The following is a 20,162-nucleotide window of genomic DNA, read 5'->3' as shown; positions in this document are numbered from 1 at the left end:
AGCCATCACCCAAAAGGCCTTACAGTCGCAGTCGTGGAAGATGAAGGCACAGGGGGCAGCTGCCATGGCAACAGTTGCCAAGCAGCAGACTGGCTCGTTGGTCCCACCCCACCTGGGCATGATCCTGTGCGCTCTGATGCAAGGGCTAGCTGGACGCACCTGGGCTGGGAAAGAGGAGCTGCTGAAGGCCATCGCCTCAGTAGTGACCAAGTGCAGGTGAGCACACACATGCCGTCATCATCACACACAGCTGCTTGCAGAAACATGATGTGATATTGCCCTGAAACCAGACACATGCCATCACACACACACACACACACACAGACAAAAGTCCCATTTCTGCATGTTTATACATGAATGTTTGGTGTGTGTGTGTGTGTGTGTGTAGTGGTGAGCTCCAGAAGCCTGTGGCAGGCCAGCCGACCGTGACTGAGGTGGTGGAGTGTGTGCTGCGTGAGTGTCGTAAGGAGAGCCTGGTCTACAAGATCGCAGCCCTGCGCGCTGCTGGAGAAATCATGGAGGCCACAGAGACTGACCGCTTCACTGAGCTGAGCCAGGTGCTCTTCCCCATCATCAAAAAGGTACAACAACATCTTTTTCACACACGTCTGAGATGAGACAAAGACTTTTGAATTCTACTGTAGAAACTACTATTCTCCAGAAGTGGTCTGCGTGCGCATTGTGGGTGTTTAGTTTGAGATGTTTGTTACTCCACTAGTATCGTCCAGCGGGCGCAGGATCTCGGAGGAAAGCCGCCCAGGATGACGACGATGACGATGATGATGATGACGATGATGACGAGAAGAAGCGAGAGCTGCGCATGGAGGCGGTGCTGTGTGCGTTCGAGACCCTGGGCAGAGCCTGGCCCAGAAACCCTCAGACGCAGGGTAAGAGTGGACGTGCAGCGGCTCAAGAATGGACACTACTACTCCTATTGCTACCCCTACTGCAACCCCGAGCCCATACGTCTCCACAGACTGCCTTGTGTGTACAGACTTGAGTGTGTGGTTGCATCATGTCATGTGGTGTGTTGATGTGTTCTAGGCCAGTACCAGGTGGAGGTGTGTGCACTGATGTGTGAGAGGCTGAAACTCAGCACCTGGAAGGTGCAGTTAGGAGTCCTGCAGACCATGAAGGCCTTCTTTAAAGGGTACACGCACACACACACACGCAAGTTTTAGAGTTTCTGGCTAGCATAGATTTTAAAAAACTTCTCTAAAATATCATTGTTCCTAAGTTTGTTATAGTTCCATTTTGATCTCCCTTACCCTCCACTATAGCATACCATGTTCTGGCCATTAAATAGCCTTAGGTACTGATATGGCTTTAAATTACACACACACACACACACACACACACACACACACACACACACACACACACACACACCATTCATTCAGTTACACAGTTCTGCAGTCGACATACTCACAACAAGAGTTTCATTGGTGTTGCGGTCTCTTAAAATGAGCTCACATTACAGGTTTTTCCAAATCTTTTTCAATTTTAAGTCAGGTGGTATCACACATACAGATGATCTCTACCGATAATCTTCTGCGGTCATAGGAATCACACACACTCTACAAAATGAATCAAGCTATGATTCAAAGCCTCACTAGGAACTGTTTAATTTTTTTGACACATGCCTTGAAGGTTTATTGTCACCGGTAACATTACTACCTACTCTTTAAAGTATTCATATGTCATACACCATGTCCTAACAGCTTGTAATGACTTTGATCTCAGAAGTTGCTGGACAGTCTGTGTCTGTTTATGATGCCGGTGTTGGCAAACGGACATTGACAAATGTAATTTATGAGGTGATGACCGACCGATAATACATATTTATTCAAAGGTTGTGAAGGAACAAGTGATGTCACGTTGCTGGAGATGCTGTTAAATGTCTAGACAGCTAACCCTCATAAGTAATATATAAGTAATGTGTGTGTTTTTAATGTCTTTTTACAGTTTATTGTTGTTGGAGAAGGAACATCAAAACTTTACTGTCCTGTCTCAGATGTTGTCTGAGACATCAACAGCACTTTCCTATCCCCTCGGTATGAAAGAATGATACTCACAAACACTCAAATCATTGTGACTTTACCCTGTAGGTATTGGCCATGTTCTGAAAGTGCTCAACTCTCTTTCTGTTTCCTCAGAAAACAAGAGTTACTCCTCGGTGAGGTCTGAGGCCTTGACTGTTGTGGAACTGCTTGTTAAAAAGATCACAGGTAATTTGTGTGTGTGTGTGTGTGTGTGTGTGTGTGTGTGTGTGTGTGTGTGTGTGTGTGTGTGTGTGTGTGTGTGTGTGTGTGTGTGTGTGTGTGTGTGTGTGTGTGTACACGTGCATGCTCATGACACATAGACTTGTCAGTGGATGTGTGTAGCCGCCAGCGTCTGTATGTTTAAGTGTTTGTTTGTGTTTCAGAGAGTGGTCAGTGGGAGTGTATGTCAGAGAAGAGTCGTGGCCAGCTGCAGCGCTCACTGGCTACCATGGAGATGGACAGTCGTCCCGAGTTACGGGACAAAGCACAGGAGCTTCGTCGGAATATCCAGGGCCAGACCTGAATTCTGGAAGCTTCTCCACCGCCAGCACACGCTCCCTGAGCTGCTCATGAAATCCCCGAGGGCCATCGCTGCACAAACGCACATACTGACACGCAAACACAAACACAAACACACACACACACACACACACACACACACACACACACACACACACACACACACACACACACACACACACACACACACACACACACACCCAAGGACACACACCTACTTCCCACACCTCTTCTCCCTTACCATCTTTCCTCAAATGTGATCAAAAGCATTTTCAACTCAAAACACAAGATAATCCATCCCATCCTCTGTTGTAGTCCTTCTTGCCTCTTTTGCCCAGAAACCGTATTGGACATTATGAACTGCCCAAGTCAGTGGGCTCACTGGCTGTTCCCCGTTTGTGGTTTGCAGTGGTCTAAAACGGCTCCAATTTGTTAGCCCTCTTAACCCTGTGTGAAAGAACATGTGTTTCTTTAAAGACAGGGCAACTATATTTGTATTATTAATGAATTATTGTCATTATTATTATTAATCTTATTGATGTTGGGCAAAGGCTCAGAAGGTTTAACCTGATTGGACGTGTGTGTGTGAGTTTTATGGACTGTGAGACCCAAGCTCAGTTGGAGGGGGAGCTGGGAGCTCTGGTCTGTGTGTTGGCTGGCCCTAGTGCCACCTGCAGTGACCTCTACTGCTGCTGCATAACACTGCAGAAAAGAGAGAGGAGTGGCAGGACAAGCTGTTGTCCGAAGGGACACCAATTCAAAGGGACTGAAAGCGTTTTAGAGAGGCCTTTATACTGAGCTGACAATACACTGGACTTCACACGTAGTTTATTTCAAAACCTTCATGAAGTGGCTGTTTGTAAGCAGCTATTATTGATGAGGCTGTATTGTAACAGTGTGGGGGGTAGTCAGATTAATGAAGGTAGTCAATATCAAGGATGGGGAATGTTTTGAATTGAACAGATGCTTTTGATGTACTGAAGAGCTTGGCGTGGCATTTGAACAGGTAATCTCATGTTTGCATGGCTCCAGGTGTGAAATCTATTTTCAAAAAAAGTGTAATGAATAGGTTCTACTGAAGATCTGGTGGTAGGCATGCACGTTTGGGTTTTGCCCAGATATAAATTGTTCCTTAAAATGAAAAGAATAAAACTCTTCATTGTGAAAGATTGTCGACTGAAAGATTGCTTTAATTAAAATAAAATAAAAAATGTTTTAGAAAGTCATACACTAATCCTTGAGCTGTATACTGTGAGTGGCATACTCAAATGAGCATGAACCCTCTGCCTGCAGCTTGCACATTTGGCACTGGGCTCAATGTGGGCGGAGCTCCACATTAAGCCCTGCCCACGCTGATCATGTTCCTTCCTGGCACAGTGTGTTTAACTGCTCCATCCGTCTTTGATGTCTCTTGAGGGGAAAAAACACCTATGCATAACAGACCACATAGTTTACCACATCTTTTATAGCTCTGTGATTTACTGTAAGCAATTATTTTAATGTCGAAGTACCTTAGCCGTCTTTATTCACATTAGACACATAGTACCGCAGCCTTTAGTAGCACGTTTGCAATAGCACCTTGTTTGTGTGTGAGCTGAGCTAGGTAATTGCTTACAATGCTGTTTACCTTTCAGTTTCTACAATGTTTGCTCGGTCATGCTTGAATATGCCCACATAGCAAAATCTGTCTGTCCACCTCTGGGCCGCTCCCTTCATTCAGCTTGGTCCACTTCTGGCTTGGTCCCCAGTCCAAGAATGGCCCACTCACTGAATTCACTCATTGTTTCTGTTGGCTCAGGTATGACCCACTTACTGTGAAATGACACATGGTGTCTGTTAGCTCAACTTACCAAGAACTCTTATCTGCTGTATTTCAACACCACCCCAAAAAAACAGCCCCCAGTACATAACACAAACTTAACATGTGCCTACTGAATTTATCAGCTTTACACAACCCACCCTGCCACCATCTCTCTCTCACACACACACACACAGACCCGCCACACGCACACACACTTAAAATAGCCCCATATCATCATTTACCCTTCACCATCCCTATAGATTGGCATGGTGTTTGTTTCAGATAACCTAGCTGGTTTCATTCTCATTGAGCTCAGTGCAAATCAAACCAGCTAATAGGCTAACTTGAAAAAAAAACACCATACCAATCTCTAGGTATGGTGAAGGGTATCTGATGATGTGGGGCTATTTTAATTCCAAAGGCCAAGGGAACCAGAATGCATAATATCCTGGATCCATAAATGAAATAACTGGCCTTAAAATAAAAAAAAAACTGCTTGCCTCTATTGGAATTTAACATAGGGATTCCAATATGACCCCTGTATTTTAAGGGGAAAAAAACATATTGGATTTATTTCTAATACATTATTCATTCACAAAGAAAATGTATGTCCTTGAAGGTTGGATATTTCCTCAATTTTTTTTTTAATTTAAGGCATTAAGATAAATTTCCAAAAGATGATTTTATGTGCCTCTTTATAGTCAACAAATAATCCTGTTGTGGAAGACTCGGTAGAGTCGAAACGCGTAGCCTTTTTATCTAATGCAATAAAGGATTTTTTACTTTTTTCACTACATCGGTGTGCCTTGGACTTTTGACTGCCTTACAAACACAGCACCAAGTAACTTCATACAGGACAGTCACAGTTTTTTCAAATCTATTTATCTCCATTCCGAAGAGCACCCGATTTTAATCTTTATATTGACCCAACGCAGCACTCCCCTTCTCTCTCTCTTCATTAATCCTGGTATTGTATTCAGCAGTGAAAATGTTTTAGATTTGTGAACAGATGATGAATAATTATTTAAATTATATTATTGCATCAATTTGAACAGTTGCAAAGTTATGAAAATAGGTAAAATGTTTTTTTGTTGATGGATGTAAGGAACAAAAGGTCTTATGACCAACCAAAGGATGTACACCCTATTAATGACCAAATAAACAGTGCAAACGGGCAGTAGGCCTATTCAGACCCTTTCAAGTTTTCCACATTTTATTATGTTTCAGACTCATCAAAATGGATTCATTTTTTCCCCCCTCAGTATACACACAACACTCCAAAAACAAAAGTTAAAAGAGTTTGGAGTGTTTTGTGAATTTGTCAAAAATAAAAGACTAAAATGTTCCATTTAGCCTTGCAATTGAGCTCTGTAATATATAGGCTAGGGGTGTGTGTGTGTGTGTGTGTGTGTGTGTGTGTGTGTGTGTGTGTGTGTGTGTGTGTGTGTGTGTGTGTGTGTGTGTGTGTGTGTGTGTGTGTGTGTGTGTGTGTGTGTGTGTGTGTGTGTGTGTGTGTGTGTGTGTGTGTGTGTGTGTGTGTGTGTGTGTGTTACAATGCTATGAACATTAATTGTTTCCACTTCCAGTGTCGCCCGCTCCAGCTTGAGCCCCGAACTGCACGCTGCAGCGAAGGACTTCTCAAAATGAAAGTGACTTTATTGCGTCGCTAGGTGGCGGTCATGTTGTACAGCCTGTCTGCTTATCTCATGACAAACCCAGAAGAAGAAAGGGAATCGTGTGAGAAGAGCGAGCTGTCATGAAGTAACAGACGGGACCTTTAAAGGATTGCTACTAAGCGTCTCCTACCATTATAAGGTGGAATAGTTGTTCCCTATTAATTTATGATGGTCGTTTTCTTGCTTCCCATGTTATTAAAGAAAGCCTCCACTCTGATATGCGCATTCGGTTTTATTGTGGACTAATTGGCTTGACAGCGAACAATATAGCTAGCCAGCTAGCCTAGATGTAGGTAGGAAGCAAGCTATCAAGTTAGCGGATTGGGTTTACCATCGACGTGTTTGCTATTTTGGAGCTTTACGGCTATCAAGAAACTAGAACGCAGGTCTTTGACTGTGCTTGTGTGCAAACATTGCATCTTTAGGTAATAACGATTATCTTACGTAACCTAGGGCAGTTATTGATATAGGTTGTGTGCGTGTCGTGCTATTTACGTCTGCAATATGGGCCTAAGCTCTGATGATATTGTGTTCCATTTGCTAGTGATACTGCTTTGTTAAGCCCCCGTTTGCTGCCACCCTACGAGGGTGCTCTTCCGCCGTACAGCTCAAAGGATAACGTCGTTATCGTTTTCACTTCAGACGGGGTTTTTTTATTGCTACTTGACATTTTATTTTCATTTAGAATGCTCTTAGCCGTTTTCCTTGAACAGTTGATGTTCAGTAACGTTATAGGCCATGAAGAGTTACCATACACGGCTTTTATTTTTATAGCTGGTAGCGCAATGTTGTTGAACGTTGTATATCTTTTGATGTAACGTTAGCTATACGGTGCAGTAGGCCTACGCTTTCGCTGTACGGTTATTATGTACTAATATGGAACCCACTTTTGTAAACGCAAAAAAACATAAAGCGACTGCGCAACTACGATCGCTCAATATACACTTTTGATAAACGTCTTTGGTTGCATTTGTGTTTCTGGAAAATGTATGCTGCGGATTCAGCACGCCAGTTAGACACAATGTTATCATCGCTCGCTGAAAAAATAACAGATACCATGATGGTCAACGTGAGGTGCATAGGACCCGGAAGAACGATGTGTCATTTTCATTGGCTAAACGTTTAAATGGACACAGCATTTTTGTCGTAAACTATTATGTTCTGCAATGGACAACTTCTGGCGTTTGAGTTAATTGTATTTATAGAGTAGCGGTGTTTTTATTCCAAAAAACATGCAAAACTGTTCAAATGTAAGATTACCTATGGTGCATTAGTAGAACTTGATGTCTGTGGATATATTGAGCAACCCTGCTGAAGAAGGGTAGAGGCCTATCAAACAGTGGAAGGTATACCCATCCATTGGATCATCTTTAGGTGTGAATTTTGTCAGTGTCGCACATGGTGGTCTGACTCTTGTCTCCTTCTTCCAGACTGAACAGTAGGAGGGTCAACATGGCGGGCACAGGGGGCTGCACCCCTGGTAACCCCTCCCTGAAAATCATGACCTTTCGGCCCACAATGGAGGAGTTCCGAGATTTCAATCAATACCTTGTGTACATGGAGTCCCAGGGAGCCCAGCGTGCTGGTCTTGCTAAGGTAGGCACCCTACATCATTTTATTCTAAACACTCCCTCAGCCTGGGTAGAAAATACTTCCACATTCAGGGCGATTTACAATCAACAGGTAACTGGTTTTTGAACTGTTCAATCCTGTTCAAAATTCTTTGAACCTTGGTGCTATCTAATGAAGTCCAGATGTCCACCAGTTTTGAATAACTAAGGATGGAGGAACAGAGCGTGTTACATGCACAACGATACTGTAGAAATGTAGAATGACACACCCACTCCAGTTCCCAAGTGAAAAGCAACTATTTTTTTGCTCACTTTTTTCCACTCTGTTGGTGGAAAAGATCAGAATTTATGGCCTTGTGCTCTGGGTGTGTCATGGACTTTTACTATAGTAGGTTATATATTACATTTTAGGATAGTTGGGGGGAAATGTAAGTGTGAAGTTACCTTCAGGTAAATCCTAAACACACTCTCTCGTCATACAGGTCATTCCTCCAAAGGGATGGAAACCGCGCCGTACCTACGATGATATTGATGACCTGGTGATTCAGGCGCCCATCCAGCAGATGGTGGCTGGCCAGTCTGGACTCTTCACCCAGTACAACATCCAGAAGAAGCCTCAGACTGTCAAGGAGTTCCGCCAGCTGGCCAACAGCGACAAGTGAGCAGTGTGGCCTCACACACCTTTGTACTGATTTGAACTGAAGTGATGTCCACCCAGAGGTATCTTTTTAGCTGGAAGCTGTGAGGATTATGCCGTTCAAATGAGCAGCATTACGTACCTTGTCTATTTTTATACTCTGACAGCCAGTAGATTAGCTTGGATGTTCAGCAGAGGACACCTTTGTCACTGATGTCATGTCTGCTCCTGCCAAACTTAAGGAAGTCAGGGCCTGTGGGTAGAAATGCATGAAGCATGCACCATAATGTACAAGTTGAAGTTTTAGGTTGGACTTACTGTCCACGAGGTATTTTAGTTCTATCCTATTCATTCCAATCTTTTTTATTGATGTTATTCATGTAGGCTATGCAATGCGGCTTATATATTTCTGGAAGGTCTGTGGAAGTAACAATGGAGTGACTGCTTAAATTAGTGGTGTAGATAATATATAGTCTGGCAGTTCCATATATTGTCTGTTATATGTATCATTAACCATGTGTGTACCTAAAGTTCAAAACATCAACCCTTTAACTTGATAGCACACTTCTGCCATTTTCCAGATACTGCACCCCACGGCACTTGAGTTTTGAGGACTTGGAGAGAAAGTACTGGAAGAATCTCACGTTTGTGTCCCCTATCTATGGAGCCGACGTGAGTGGCACCCTCTACGATGAGGTGAGATATCAGATTTTATCTTTGCACAAGATGGGAAAGCGAAGTAGTTTTGTCAATATTTTGCCGTTTAAACAGCCGTTTAAACTTGTGTGGAGTGATGAGCTGGAGATCTTAGCTCCTCATAAGGTATAGTGAAATCACTCTTGATTTCCCATACTTACCTTTTCAGGACGTAGAAGAGTGGAACATTGGACACCTCAAAACAATTCTGGATGTGATCGAGGAGGACTGTGGGGTGGCCATCCAGGGGGTGAACACGCCATACCTGTACTTCGGCATGTGGAAGACCAGCTTCTCATGGCACACAGAGGATATGGACCTCTACAGCATTAACTACCTGCACTTTGGAGAGCCCAAGTCCTGGTAAGACACTTCAGTCATCTCCTAAATCAATGGGTTTCTCCCTGCGCATATGTGTTCCCCAGTATGCATAACATTTGGGTGAACCACCATACGCAAAATGCAAATGAAAGTCTTGAACACTAATGTCGCTATTAATATCAACCTGGAGTAAGCGAATCTGTCATTAGGATATGTGTGATATGTCACGGCAAAGAAAGAAAGAGCACTTCTGAGAGTCTAACTGCACCTTCTGTACTTCTGCACTTCTTCTTTTGCACATTAACCACTGATAGAAGATCTCTATTTGCTGAATTGGCTTCTTGGACATAACTTGCTCCTCTTTCTCTTAATGAGATACTCTCTGCCGTGATGAGGTCCTTGTGCATAATGAAAACCTGACCGGCAAACTGATGAGGCATGTAATAAATGTTCCTCCCCTCTCTCCCTGCCTCCTTCCCCTCAGGTATGCTATCCCACCAGAGCATGGGAAGAGGCTGGAGCGGCTGGCTACAGGTAGCGATGATTTGGAATTGATATTCATGACTTGGCTCTTCTTACTTGTGTCAGACTGTTGGCCTTTAAATGCATGCATGAATACTGAGAGACTGGTGTAAGCCATTACAGAATAACCATGCAATGAAAGACTCTTATCTCTTTTCATACTCCTTTTTCAGCCTTAGGGAGTGTGTGCTACTCAACTTTAGAAGATATGTTCGCATTGCAATAGGTAGTCATGATTACATGCAGACTTTGTAAATATACAATGCAAGAACCATTAATTGTATCCACTGGTGTGTGTCTTCAGGTTTCTTCCCTAATAGCTTTAAGGGCTGTGAGGCTTTCCTGAGGCACAAGATGACTCTCATATCACCTTCCATTCTTAAGAAGTACAGCATCCCCTTTGACAAGGTACGAGCGTTCATTATTCCTGTGTGCATGTGTTAGTAATGAGAAACGCTGAGGTTGTGCCATAGCTTAATACATCTTCAGAAAGAGCAGTGCCTTCAGGGTGAATAAAAGTAGCCTGAATATGAAGAAAATTTGGTCTCCCAATTTGGTTGTATGGTTAATCTTCAGCCAGGTTGTTGTTGTTTAGTAAGTGAGTTGTTTTGCCTACAGATAACCCAGGAGGCTGGTGAGTTTATGATCACATTCCCATATGGTTACCACGCTGGGTTCAACCACGGCTTCAACTGCGCCGAGTCTACTAACTTTGCCAGCGTGCGATGGATTGACTACGGCAGAGTTGCAACTCAGGTATCATCTTCATCTCTGTGTGTGCTTGGTTTAGAGTTCTCAACGGGCCTGAAAATTACAACCCGACCCGACCCGGCCCGTGGCTTTCAAAGCCCGAGCCCGATGTAACCCGACACATAAATATGAATTATCTACCCGAACCCGGGCCTCCGGTCCGACGCCAGTGGTCGAGTTTCCCCATGTTATCCTATGGAGACGGACGGTCGTTAAGGGCACAATTATGTGCAGTGGCCAACCTAACCCACGTAAAAACCTAGTGAAACGATATTTTCCACAATAGAAACATGATATAAATGGGGAAACTTACTGTTCTTGCTATAAAAAAGGCAGAATCATCCACAGAGCATGATATTTCAATAACCGCTTCATACACGCTTCACTATGATGGCAATGAGTTGTTAGCCATTCACGAAAACGTAGCCTATTGCCCAGCAACAATCTACTGCCATTTTATTTTGTTCATGGAGACGGCTTCTTAGAACTTGCACAGGAACTAAAATGTTGGTGCGGTGCAACAGAACAGAACACATGCAGAGTTGCTGCAAGCTCTGTCCTTCCATCTCCCAACACAGCGTCACGTCTGTCCCCGCTCCATGATTGCATGCACGTTTCATGCAGCAGCCAGCTTTCTTTACGGTACAGATAGATAGACTTTATTGATCCATAAGGGGAAATTCATGAAGATTTGGGTAAACAACAGCGATGATTAATAAATGTTTTTTTTTTTTTCACTGAGCGGAAAATTAAGCCCGAGGACCGACCCGACCCGAGTCATCTACTTATATTATTTGACCCGAACCCGGCCCGAACGGGGAATCGTTCGCCAGAATCTCGTCGGGTTTTTCAGGCCGACCCGGCCCGTTGAGAACTCTAGCTTGGTTCATTTCAAAAGAACTGCCCAGCTGTGCTGATCTGTGTGAAGGTCCACTATAACCTTTCCCCATCAATGTGTCAGTAACATGCTTGTGTCGTTCACCCATCCTTCAGTTTAGTTTTTTACAAGGCCGTTGAAACCATGGATGGGGGTGGTGTGCAGATTGCTCCCCCCTCCCCCCCATATGTAGAGGCCTCATGACAGGTCTATGATCTACTGTACATGACGCCACTGTCCTTCTGTGAAGGGCACCGGCTGCATGCTAAAGCTGATGTGAATAATGATGTCTCCCCCCCTGCAGTGCTCCTGCAGTAAGGACATGGTGAAGATCTCCATGGACCCGTTTGTGCGCCTCTTCCAGCCGGAGCGCTACGCGGGGTGGCTGCAGGGGAAGGACCCGTGCCCCATCGACCACACGCAGGCCACGCCCAGCGCCACGCCCCAGCTGGAGAGCTGGCTGCAGAGACGCGCCTACACCAAGCCTGCTGTCCAGAGGTACTGCACTGTACTGTAGCTCCCATGGACATCGGCACTGCACATCCATGCAGCAAATGGCATCACTACAGTCATTCATTGTCATTCTGTCATATTTGTTAATCCCATATCCCAGATTCAGTGACTCAGACACACACTCAAACAACAAATATTAAGAGCTTTTCAACCACAGAAGATTGCAGAGCTCGTGGTATTTTTCAGTTGCTCTCCTCGGAGGTTTAGAGGAACATTGTCCTTTTGTGTTTTGTGTGCCTCCACCACAGTGCAGGACCCACTGGACCTTCACACGGAGTTAATAATTATTTCTTTCGTGACATCAATTCTGAGCACAACAAGACAACAATGGATTTTCTTACTGACAGCAATACTATTAGACCACTAAGCCAGGGACTTTGCAGATAGGATTAAACCCTTGAATGAATTTTGCTCTAATGTTGCTAACATTCGATTAAATGTCTTCATGGCAGCTGTAATCATTAGATAAATGAGTAGGCCAGCACCACTGCTGATTAAGTGAAGCCCGTTACACAAGTTCATTTGGTGTGACAAACAAGCCAACGCTATTTACTCTTGATTCATTTAGCTGTATCCACCATGGAACATCTGATCAACATATGCATGCTGGTCTTCTAAATGTGTGCTTGTCCCCGTGTGGTGTGTGGTGTGTGTTGTGTCTGCTCCAGCCTGCCCCACACCCGCACGCGCTCCAAGAGGCACAAGACCGTGGAGGAGCCCGTGGACATGGAGGCGTCTGCAGGGGAGAAGTGCAGGAGGCTCGAGTGCTGCTCGGACGACCAGGTGGCACCTGCTCCTACACCACAGGACCACAAATCCCACACTGCACTACTTCAGGGCATCGGTAGGATGGGCGCACCACTTCATACACACACACACACACACACACACACACACACACACACACTTGAATGAATGTAATTGCTAATGCAGAACTGTGCATTCTATCATGTGTGTGGGTCATGAGCATGTATTGAGCACTTGAGCATGTGTTGTATCTCTGCCTCCAGGGTCCTCTGGTCGGCGCAGACAGATGTGTGTTGTGAAGGTGAACCGAGTTGAGGCAGACACGCTGATTCAGAAAGCCTCCATCCGTGAGGACCTCTCAGGACCGCATCACCAGAAAGTGTCCGCCAGAGAACGCAGTGTCTCCAAGGAGACACCGGACACAGGGCTGAGCCTGTCAGCAGGCCAGCCGCCCGGCCCTCTGGACAGGCCTCCGAGGACTGACCAACCCACGGACACACACACGCACGCTTTGGCCCCCGGGTCCCCAGCCGCCGTCACTGCCATGAGTGGCAACACTCCAGCATGCGCGAGCGCTACGAAGAGGAGCAAGTCCACCTCCTCGCAGGAGAGCAAAGGCCATCAAGCTACCATGTCAGCCTGTGACGGTGAAGCGCCGGCCGCACCAACACACACACGGCCAGCGGAGAGCACGCTGACCACACCTCTGACCACACCTCACTCCTGGCCAGCAGATGGACCTCTGGGCGCGGGAGGCGCTCAAGCACTTTACGGTGACGTAAGTAGCGCGCCCTCAGCTGCAGATCTGTGCCCTGAGGCTGGCACGCCCGCCCCCCGCGGGGCATCTGAAGCCACCGAGGTGAGTGCCCGGGTCCCTGCGGACCCTCCTCAGGTCAGCGGCGGGCTCGCCCGAGTGCCCAGCGCGGGGTGTGTCTCGGAGATGCCCCTGCTGACCCCGGAGCCCGTGGAGATGGAGCCGGAGGAGGAGCCGCCCGCCCTCACCCAGGAGATGCCCGCCCTCACCCTCGCCCTGTGCTCAGACGCCGCGGCGGGCGCAGTGACGGGCAGGCACACACACGCGCCCGCGCTCTACCGCGAGAGCGACACGCCCGTCCAGTCTCACACGGCTCCGCCAGAACTGACCCCAGAGGCCCTGAACCAGGAGCCCCCCCTCAGCCTGGAGCCTGCGCTCAGCCAGGCCCACACAGACTGCACACACACACACCTGTGGACACACACTCCCAACCCTGAGCAGCACAGACACACACTCTCTACGGCAGAGGCACAAGACACACCGCCACCAACACTTGAAATCCAACACACACAGTCCACAGACAAGCTCCCCAATCACACCCAGCTCTGCTCTCATCCAAATCCTTCTGACAAATCAGCACTTCTGGCGAACAGCGGCCTCACACTCCAGACACACACTCCCACGCCACAGGGCAACCCCACTGCACACACACACACGCCACAGGGTAGCCCCACTGCACACACACACACGCCACAGGGTAGTCCCACTGCACACACACACACGCCACAGGGTAGCCCCACTGCGCACACACACACGCCACAGGGTAGCCCCACTGCACACACTGGCACTTTGACACAGCCGAGCACTGGACTCCCACACAGAGGGCCGGCGAGTGTGGATGGCCAGCGCAGCACACAGGCCTGCACTACTGACCCCACTGAAGCAGCCGCAGCCCCCTCAGCCCACCCAGCGCACCCCTCTGCGTTGTGCACGTCCCAGCCCAGCACTACTGGCCCCAGCACAGGCCCCCGCCTGCACTCGGACCCTACTGACCTCAGAGCACGCGTGAGCATTACGGGCTATGATGACCGCTCTGACTCAGCGCCTGTCTCCGCCGACTCTCAGCCCCAGCTGACCGTTCCCCCCGACACTACAGCCCCTGATGCAGGCCAGGGCTCCGCGCAGCCCACTGCTAACTCTCACGCCTACGCAGACGCGCAGCAGAGCTTCGGACGCCGCGCTGGTCTCACGCAGGCTGACCGCTCCCACTCCAGCACGTACGCGCTCCTGGAGACCCTCCCCCCTGAGAGCTCATTGGTGGACATGCGGCCTCAGTCCCTCCCCCCCGACGCCGTGTGGGCCAGCCTGCCGGCTCCGTCCCCCGCCGTGCTGATCGAGAGCGTGCGGCCGGAGCTGACGGACAGCCTGACGGCCTATCACGCGCCGGCGACCGCCTACGACCGCCACGCGCTGCACACCTTCAGCCTGTGGGAGGAGCCGCGCTGCAAGGCCGTCCAGTCGCCGGAGCCCCCCGAGCCGCCGGAGCGCGAGCAGACCTGGACCCAGCTGGAGCCCAGCCTCCCACCCAGCGCCCTGCACGCCCACGCACAGGCACACACACACGCCCACCACCACGGCCCACCCGACCACACCGACGCGGAGCTGCCCAGCAACCAGCTGGCTTCCTCTGAGTGTGGAGGCTCTGAGAGAGGAGGAGGCGGAGCCAGCAGCAGCGACGACAGCTACAACTCCAACCTCAGCGAATCAGAGTGCGGCGACTCAGGCCTGGAGCCGGGGGAAGTCCCCCCAGTAAGTAACCTTAACAAAGTCTCATCCCCGAGACAAGACATTCTATTTTCTGATTTGCCTGCAAGGTGGCTACTAATTCTATATGTTAATTCTATATGGGACACCTATGTGATAGATCTGAAGTAGATCTTCCATTTCATATCAATACTCTTTTGAATGGTCACTATAACAACCATAGTAAACAACGGTTGAACTAAGAATCTGGCTTCACAACAATGGAATCAACTGTAAACAAGCTACCTACCCACCATTATCACTGTCAGTAAGCAAAGAAAGTATACTACAAGCTAAACATGTTGGCTTCTTTGTAAACTGAACTGCATGTTTCCTTTGTGTGCTGTAAAGGCATGCCTATAGCCAACATGCATGAATTGTAACAATATAAGCATGATAACAGCCCTCGACGTGTCTCAATATAGGGGATTAATGGACTTGGCAGAGGAAACTCGTGGAGGAGTTATTTTGCTCTGCCTCATCCATTAATGCCGTATATTGGGACACCTCGGTGCCTCTTATGCCTTACTTAACATCAGTCCTCATCCAATCAGAGATGAGTAATTGCAAGTGGTTTAAAGAGGTGTTGATGAGAGGGCAAAAGACTGGGATTTTGGGATATTTTTAAGTCCTGTTGGAACAGTGTCCGCTGGCTGTGCGCTGTGTGTGACCCGTGTGTGTGTGTGTGTGTGTGTGTGTCTTTGCTCCGTCTCAGTACCAGAGCGGGGGCATGAAGAAGAACACAAAGAGCTGGCGCCTGCCCCTGAGGAAGCCCACCGCTCGAGCCGTGCCAAGCGCTGTCAAGCAGCAGAACATCAGTGACGAAGGTCCGCGCTGCCGCCGGGAACGCACACACACAACACACGACACACACGTCACTTAGTCAACATGGGCTGAACTGCTTTGCTTCCGTTTCCCCCACAGAGCCTCCAGAATGTTCCATGGCGGAGGGGGAGGAGCAGGAGGTGGAGCAGGAGGTGGAGCAGTGGGCACGGCCGCTGGTGCAGCTGTGGCACAGCAGGGGGCGCTGCCTGAGTGCGGAGCGCGAGTACAACGCTACGGTGGCCCAGAAGCGGCCACACTGTGCCATCTGCACCATGTTCATGCCTTACTATCAGGTACACACTCACTCTGCTCCCACACGGATGGAACCAGTGCATGTCACAGAGTGATCTCATGATTTGTCTACGCCCCGGTCCTCATTCGGAGTGAAACGTCAGCCTAAAGGCATCAGGCCTAGCCTGGCTAACACCAGACCCATTCTCAAATCTCAACTGAGAATTGGTCTGAGGCCCCACATCCGATTTCCAAGGCGCAAAACCAGCAGTGAAAATTAAACTTCAATTGGTATATTAAACTCTTATCAAATATTTTCGGAAGTACAATACAGCACATCTTTATTGTAAACAAAGGTTTTAAAGACATTCTGAGGTGAAAAGGAAGTTTTTATCCTTGATAACATATCTGTGTGGTATCTGCAGTGTTTTAAAAGAGAGCAGCCTTCCGGCAGTACACTGAAGGGCGTGCTTGTTGAGCGTGTTGATGTTCTGACTGGTGGCCTGTGTGCACGTGTGCTCTGGTGTGTTTGACCTGCAGCCCGAGGAGAGCTCCGAGGACCGAAGGGAAGCACAAGAGGTCACCCAGCGCTCAGGGGGGTTTGTGCGGTCGCGACCTTTGATCCCGGAGATCTGCTTTGCCTTTCGCGAAGGCTCGTGCCCCCCCACAACCCTCCTGGAGGAGGACGGCTCCAGCCCCCTCATCCGCTGCGCCCACTGCTGTGTCCAGGTCCATGCCAGTACGTCACGCACACACGCGCACGCTGCCCGCAAACACCCAGGCACAGTACACACACCCCCACTAGTCCAAGGGGACACTCTTTACCCAGCTAAGCATGACAGGCTGCCTCTTCTCTCCTGTCCTCCCATAGGTTGCTATGGTGTCGCTGCAGATGACATTGGTGAGGCCTGGTCATGTGACCTCTGCTTGAGTGGAGAGCAGGCCGCAGTAAGTTGAACTGGACAAAGCAAATCAATGTGCCCGTTGAAACTGGAGACTCTGTTGTGACTCTTTGGTCTGACCGCTCCTGTCCTGTCCTGTCCTCCCACAGGACTGCTGTCTGTGTAATCTGCGCGGGGGAGCGCTGAAGACCACCACAGACCACAGGTAGCACCGCCGCTCACCACGCCACACAACATCATGTGCTGCCCTCTGTGGTTGGGTGTTTGGGTTGTTGTGTTGTGGAATGAAACACCGAACACTTTAACAGCAGCGTCTATGTTTTGTGTGTGTGTGTGTGTGTGTGTGTGTTGCAGATGGGCCCATGTGATGTGTGCCATTGCCATTCCGGAGGTGAAGTTTGTAGATGAAACCAAAAGGAGTCCTATAGACACCAGCGCTGTCCCAGCTCAGAGATTCAAACTGGTAAACACACACACACACACACACACACACACACAGACACACACAGAGAGTTATCTGTTTGTATTCTTCTCTCACTGTCTGGCGCTCTGTGTATTTTTGCAGAAGTGTATTTACTGTCGCAAGCGTGTGAAGCGAGTTGCGGGGGCGTGTGTCCAGTGCTCCTGTGGCCGATGTTCCACCTCCTTCCATGTCACCTGTGCTCATGCCGCCGGGGTGGCCATGGAGGCTGATGATTGGCCGTATGTGGTGTTCATCACCTGCCACAGGCACCAGTCTCGAAGCTCAACAACAGTAAGTCCCTCCCAGTTTCGGTGGTACACCAACACAAGATTAGGTGCACCCACATTTCTCATTGCGTCGCTTTGAATGTCAAAAGGTCACCTTTTTATCAGTGTCCTTTCATATAATGTGAATAATATTTTAACAAAAAGGTGTAGAAAAAGCTTGTCTTCATTTGAAACACAATATAAAGAATTCAGTCAACTTGAATGCAATTTAATACAATGTGTCTAGCATGCTAATGGATTTAATCATAATTTATAGCTAGTCGTCCTCTATGCGTCATTGCTTTCACAATTGTGAATGTTTTATTTGGATTAAATGTGCATGTCGAGGGGCGGGTGTCCATTGACCGAGCACGAGACAGAGGGAGAGCGAGAACATGCAGGCCAAGGAGAGGGGGTTTACTATCTATACTGTTTGGTGAAGTTGCACGCATACAGTAGTCTACAACAAAAACGTTTGCTTTCATATGATGCGTGTTTTTTTTTTGTTTTTTTTTTAATAAATGAATAACGAAACATGCAATATGTGGCGGCCAGTGTTGAATCTGTGGCGCACCGCCTCAAATTAGTCTGTGAGAAACACTGCTCGGTTACACACACACACACACACACACACACACACTCCCATTAAGTGTTGTTGCTGTTGCCTGCCACAGAAGCGTAATGTGCGTGAGGAGCTGGTGGTGGGCCAGACGGTGATCAGCAAGCACAAGAACCTGCGCTACTACAGCTCCCGCGTCACACACATCACCTCACACACTTTCTACGAGGTCATGTTCGACGACGGCTCCTTCAGTAACGACACCTTCCCGGAGGACATTGTGGTGAGTGTGAGTATATGGGCCACTCACTATTTTGAACCATATGACCGCTGAGTTTTATTGGGATCAGAGTATAACTCTGTGTGTCTGTGCCTGTGCCTGTGTCTGTGTCTGTGTGTCTGTGGTGTGTGTGTGTCTGTGTGTTTCAGAGCAGAGACTGTGCTGCGTTGGGTCCTCCTGAGGTGGGGGAGGTGGTTCAGGTGAAGTGGCCCGATGGACTCTACTACACCGCCAAATATCTTGGCTCTAATACAACACATATGTACCAGGTACACACACAGACACAGGCTCCAGTACAACACATATCACCATCACCGAGACTGACACACAACACATGGACACTCACCAACCACACACACTCACACACACCGACACGCACGCACACACATTTATAGTATCTAATACTGTTATCACACATTGACATACAGTATGGTACTGTGCATATTCCCTCATAAGTCTCATAAGCACATGCACACTTGTGTACACAAACACACCCACACACGCTTACTCATGCATTCTTGTGTGGTGGTGGTGTGTCAGGTGGAGTTTGAGGACGGCTCTCAGGTAACGGCCAAGAGAGAGGACATCTACACTCTGGACGAAGACCTGCCCAAGAAGGTCAAAGGACGACTTGTGAGTGGACCTCAGAACGCCACCGGCTTTTTACTCTTCCGCTTCCTACTCTCCTCTCTAAAAAGTGCATTCATATATTACAGAAACACTCAGACACACACACACACATATATATATATATATATATATATATATATATTCTCTGCAGAATGCACATAAACAGTAATTGTAGTAATTAATCATTTTCTGTGTGTGTGTGTGTGTGTGTGTGTGTGTGTGTGTGTGTGTGCACTGCTCAGTCTACAGCCTCCAGCATGCGTTTCCAGGACGCCTTTTTCACCTCGCAGGGAGAGCGGAAGAGACAGCGGACCCCCAACTCTCGCTTCCAGAGAGACTACATCACCAAGAGCAGCTGAGAGCAGCCGAGGGCCACTCACAGGAGACTCCAGTGTGTCACCGTGGGACAGTTACTCTAACATGTCAGGGAAATGCAATTTTTGAAAGTTGAAACACAAAAAAAACAGAGAATGTTTTTTTCTGAGGACTTCCCATGTACTTGGGTTTTTCCTTCAAATGGACTACTTTTTTTTTTTCTTTGGTCCCTTTGTTCTGATCAGTGCATGTTAAGCGTGACGGCTCCTGCAGAGGGCAGTGTCCTACTTCTAACTCGTTTTTAATAGAAAACTAACGAAAGCTACTGTCGCCGTGTCTGCTGAAGCACTTTGTCTTAACTATTTAACTTGATTGGATGGGTTTGTTTATTTATTGGGGTCTTCCCTCTCCCCTATGTGTCAACCATAGCTGTACAATACTGATTAAAAATATTTATGATTA

The 20,162-nt window shown here is 47.8% G+C and overlaps 2 protein-coding genes across 6 annotated transcripts in view; both read left to right on the top strand.

The window, feature by feature from the left end:
* The window catches only part of ecpas (Ecm29 proteasome adaptor and scaffold), an 18,987-nt gene extending 15,259 nt beyond the window's left edge, over positions 1–3,728 (top strand). The window contains 7 exon segments of the mRNA XM_062516039.1: positions 1–216; positions 389–581; positions 719–887; positions 1,045–1,150; positions 1,966–2,054; positions 2,157–2,228; positions 2,426–3,728. The exon segment at positions 1–216 is cut by the window's left edge and continues 40 nt beyond it. Coding sequence (XP_062372023.1) covers positions 1–216; positions 389–581; positions 719–887; positions 1,045–1,150; positions 1,966–2,054; positions 2,157–2,228; positions 2,426–2,565 — 985 coding nt within the window. The 3' untranslated portion in view covers positions 2,566–3,728.
* Positions 3,729–6,090: 2,362 nt separating this feature from the next.
* kdm4c (lysine (K)-specific demethylase 4C) lies at positions 6,091–20,162 on the top strand. 5 transcript variants are annotated; one of them, XM_062516008.1, is made up of 22 exons: positions 6,091–6,177; positions 7,469–7,634; positions 8,092–8,267; positions 8,828–8,942; positions 9,112–9,305; positions 9,748–9,797; positions 10,090–10,193; positions 10,404–10,541; positions 11,717–11,910; positions 12,594–12,769; positions 12,936–15,235; positions 15,945–16,056; positions 16,154–16,347; positions 16,826–17,024; positions 17,157–17,233; positions 17,337–17,392; positions 17,542–17,650; positions 17,753–17,941; positions 18,591–18,764; positions 18,905–19,024; positions 19,296–19,388; positions 19,628–20,162. In XM_062516008.1, the coding sequence occupies exons 2-22, from the start codon at positions 7,491–7,493 to the stop codon at positions 19,742–19,744; spliced, it is 5,031 nt and encodes a 1,676-aa protein (XP_062371992.1). In that variant the 5' UTR covers positions 6,091–6,177; positions 7,469–7,490; the 3' UTR covers positions 19,745–20,162. The 5 variants fall into 5 exon arrangements, with proteins under 5 accessions (XP_062371992.1, XP_062372013.1, XP_062372008.1 ...); XM_062516029.1 differs by lacking the exon at positions 6,091–6,177 and adding an exon at positions 7,214–7,384 and having other exon boundaries at positions 18,591–18,758; positions 18,905–18,955; XM_062516024.1 differs by lacking the exon at positions 6,091–6,177 and adding an exon at positions 7,214–7,384 and having other exon boundaries at positions 18,905–18,955.

The sequence above is a fragment of the Sardina pilchardus genome, chromosome 2, assembly GCF_963854185.1.
Source record: "Sardina pilchardus chromosome 2, fSarPil1.1, whole genome shotgun sequence".
Taxonomy (NCBI): Eukaryota; Metazoa; Chordata; class Actinopteri; order Clupeiformes; family Clupeidae; genus Sardina; species Sardina pilchardus.
The sequence above is the reverse complement of the archived record's forward strand: the minus strand, read 5'-3'. Positions and strand labels throughout refer to the sequence as shown.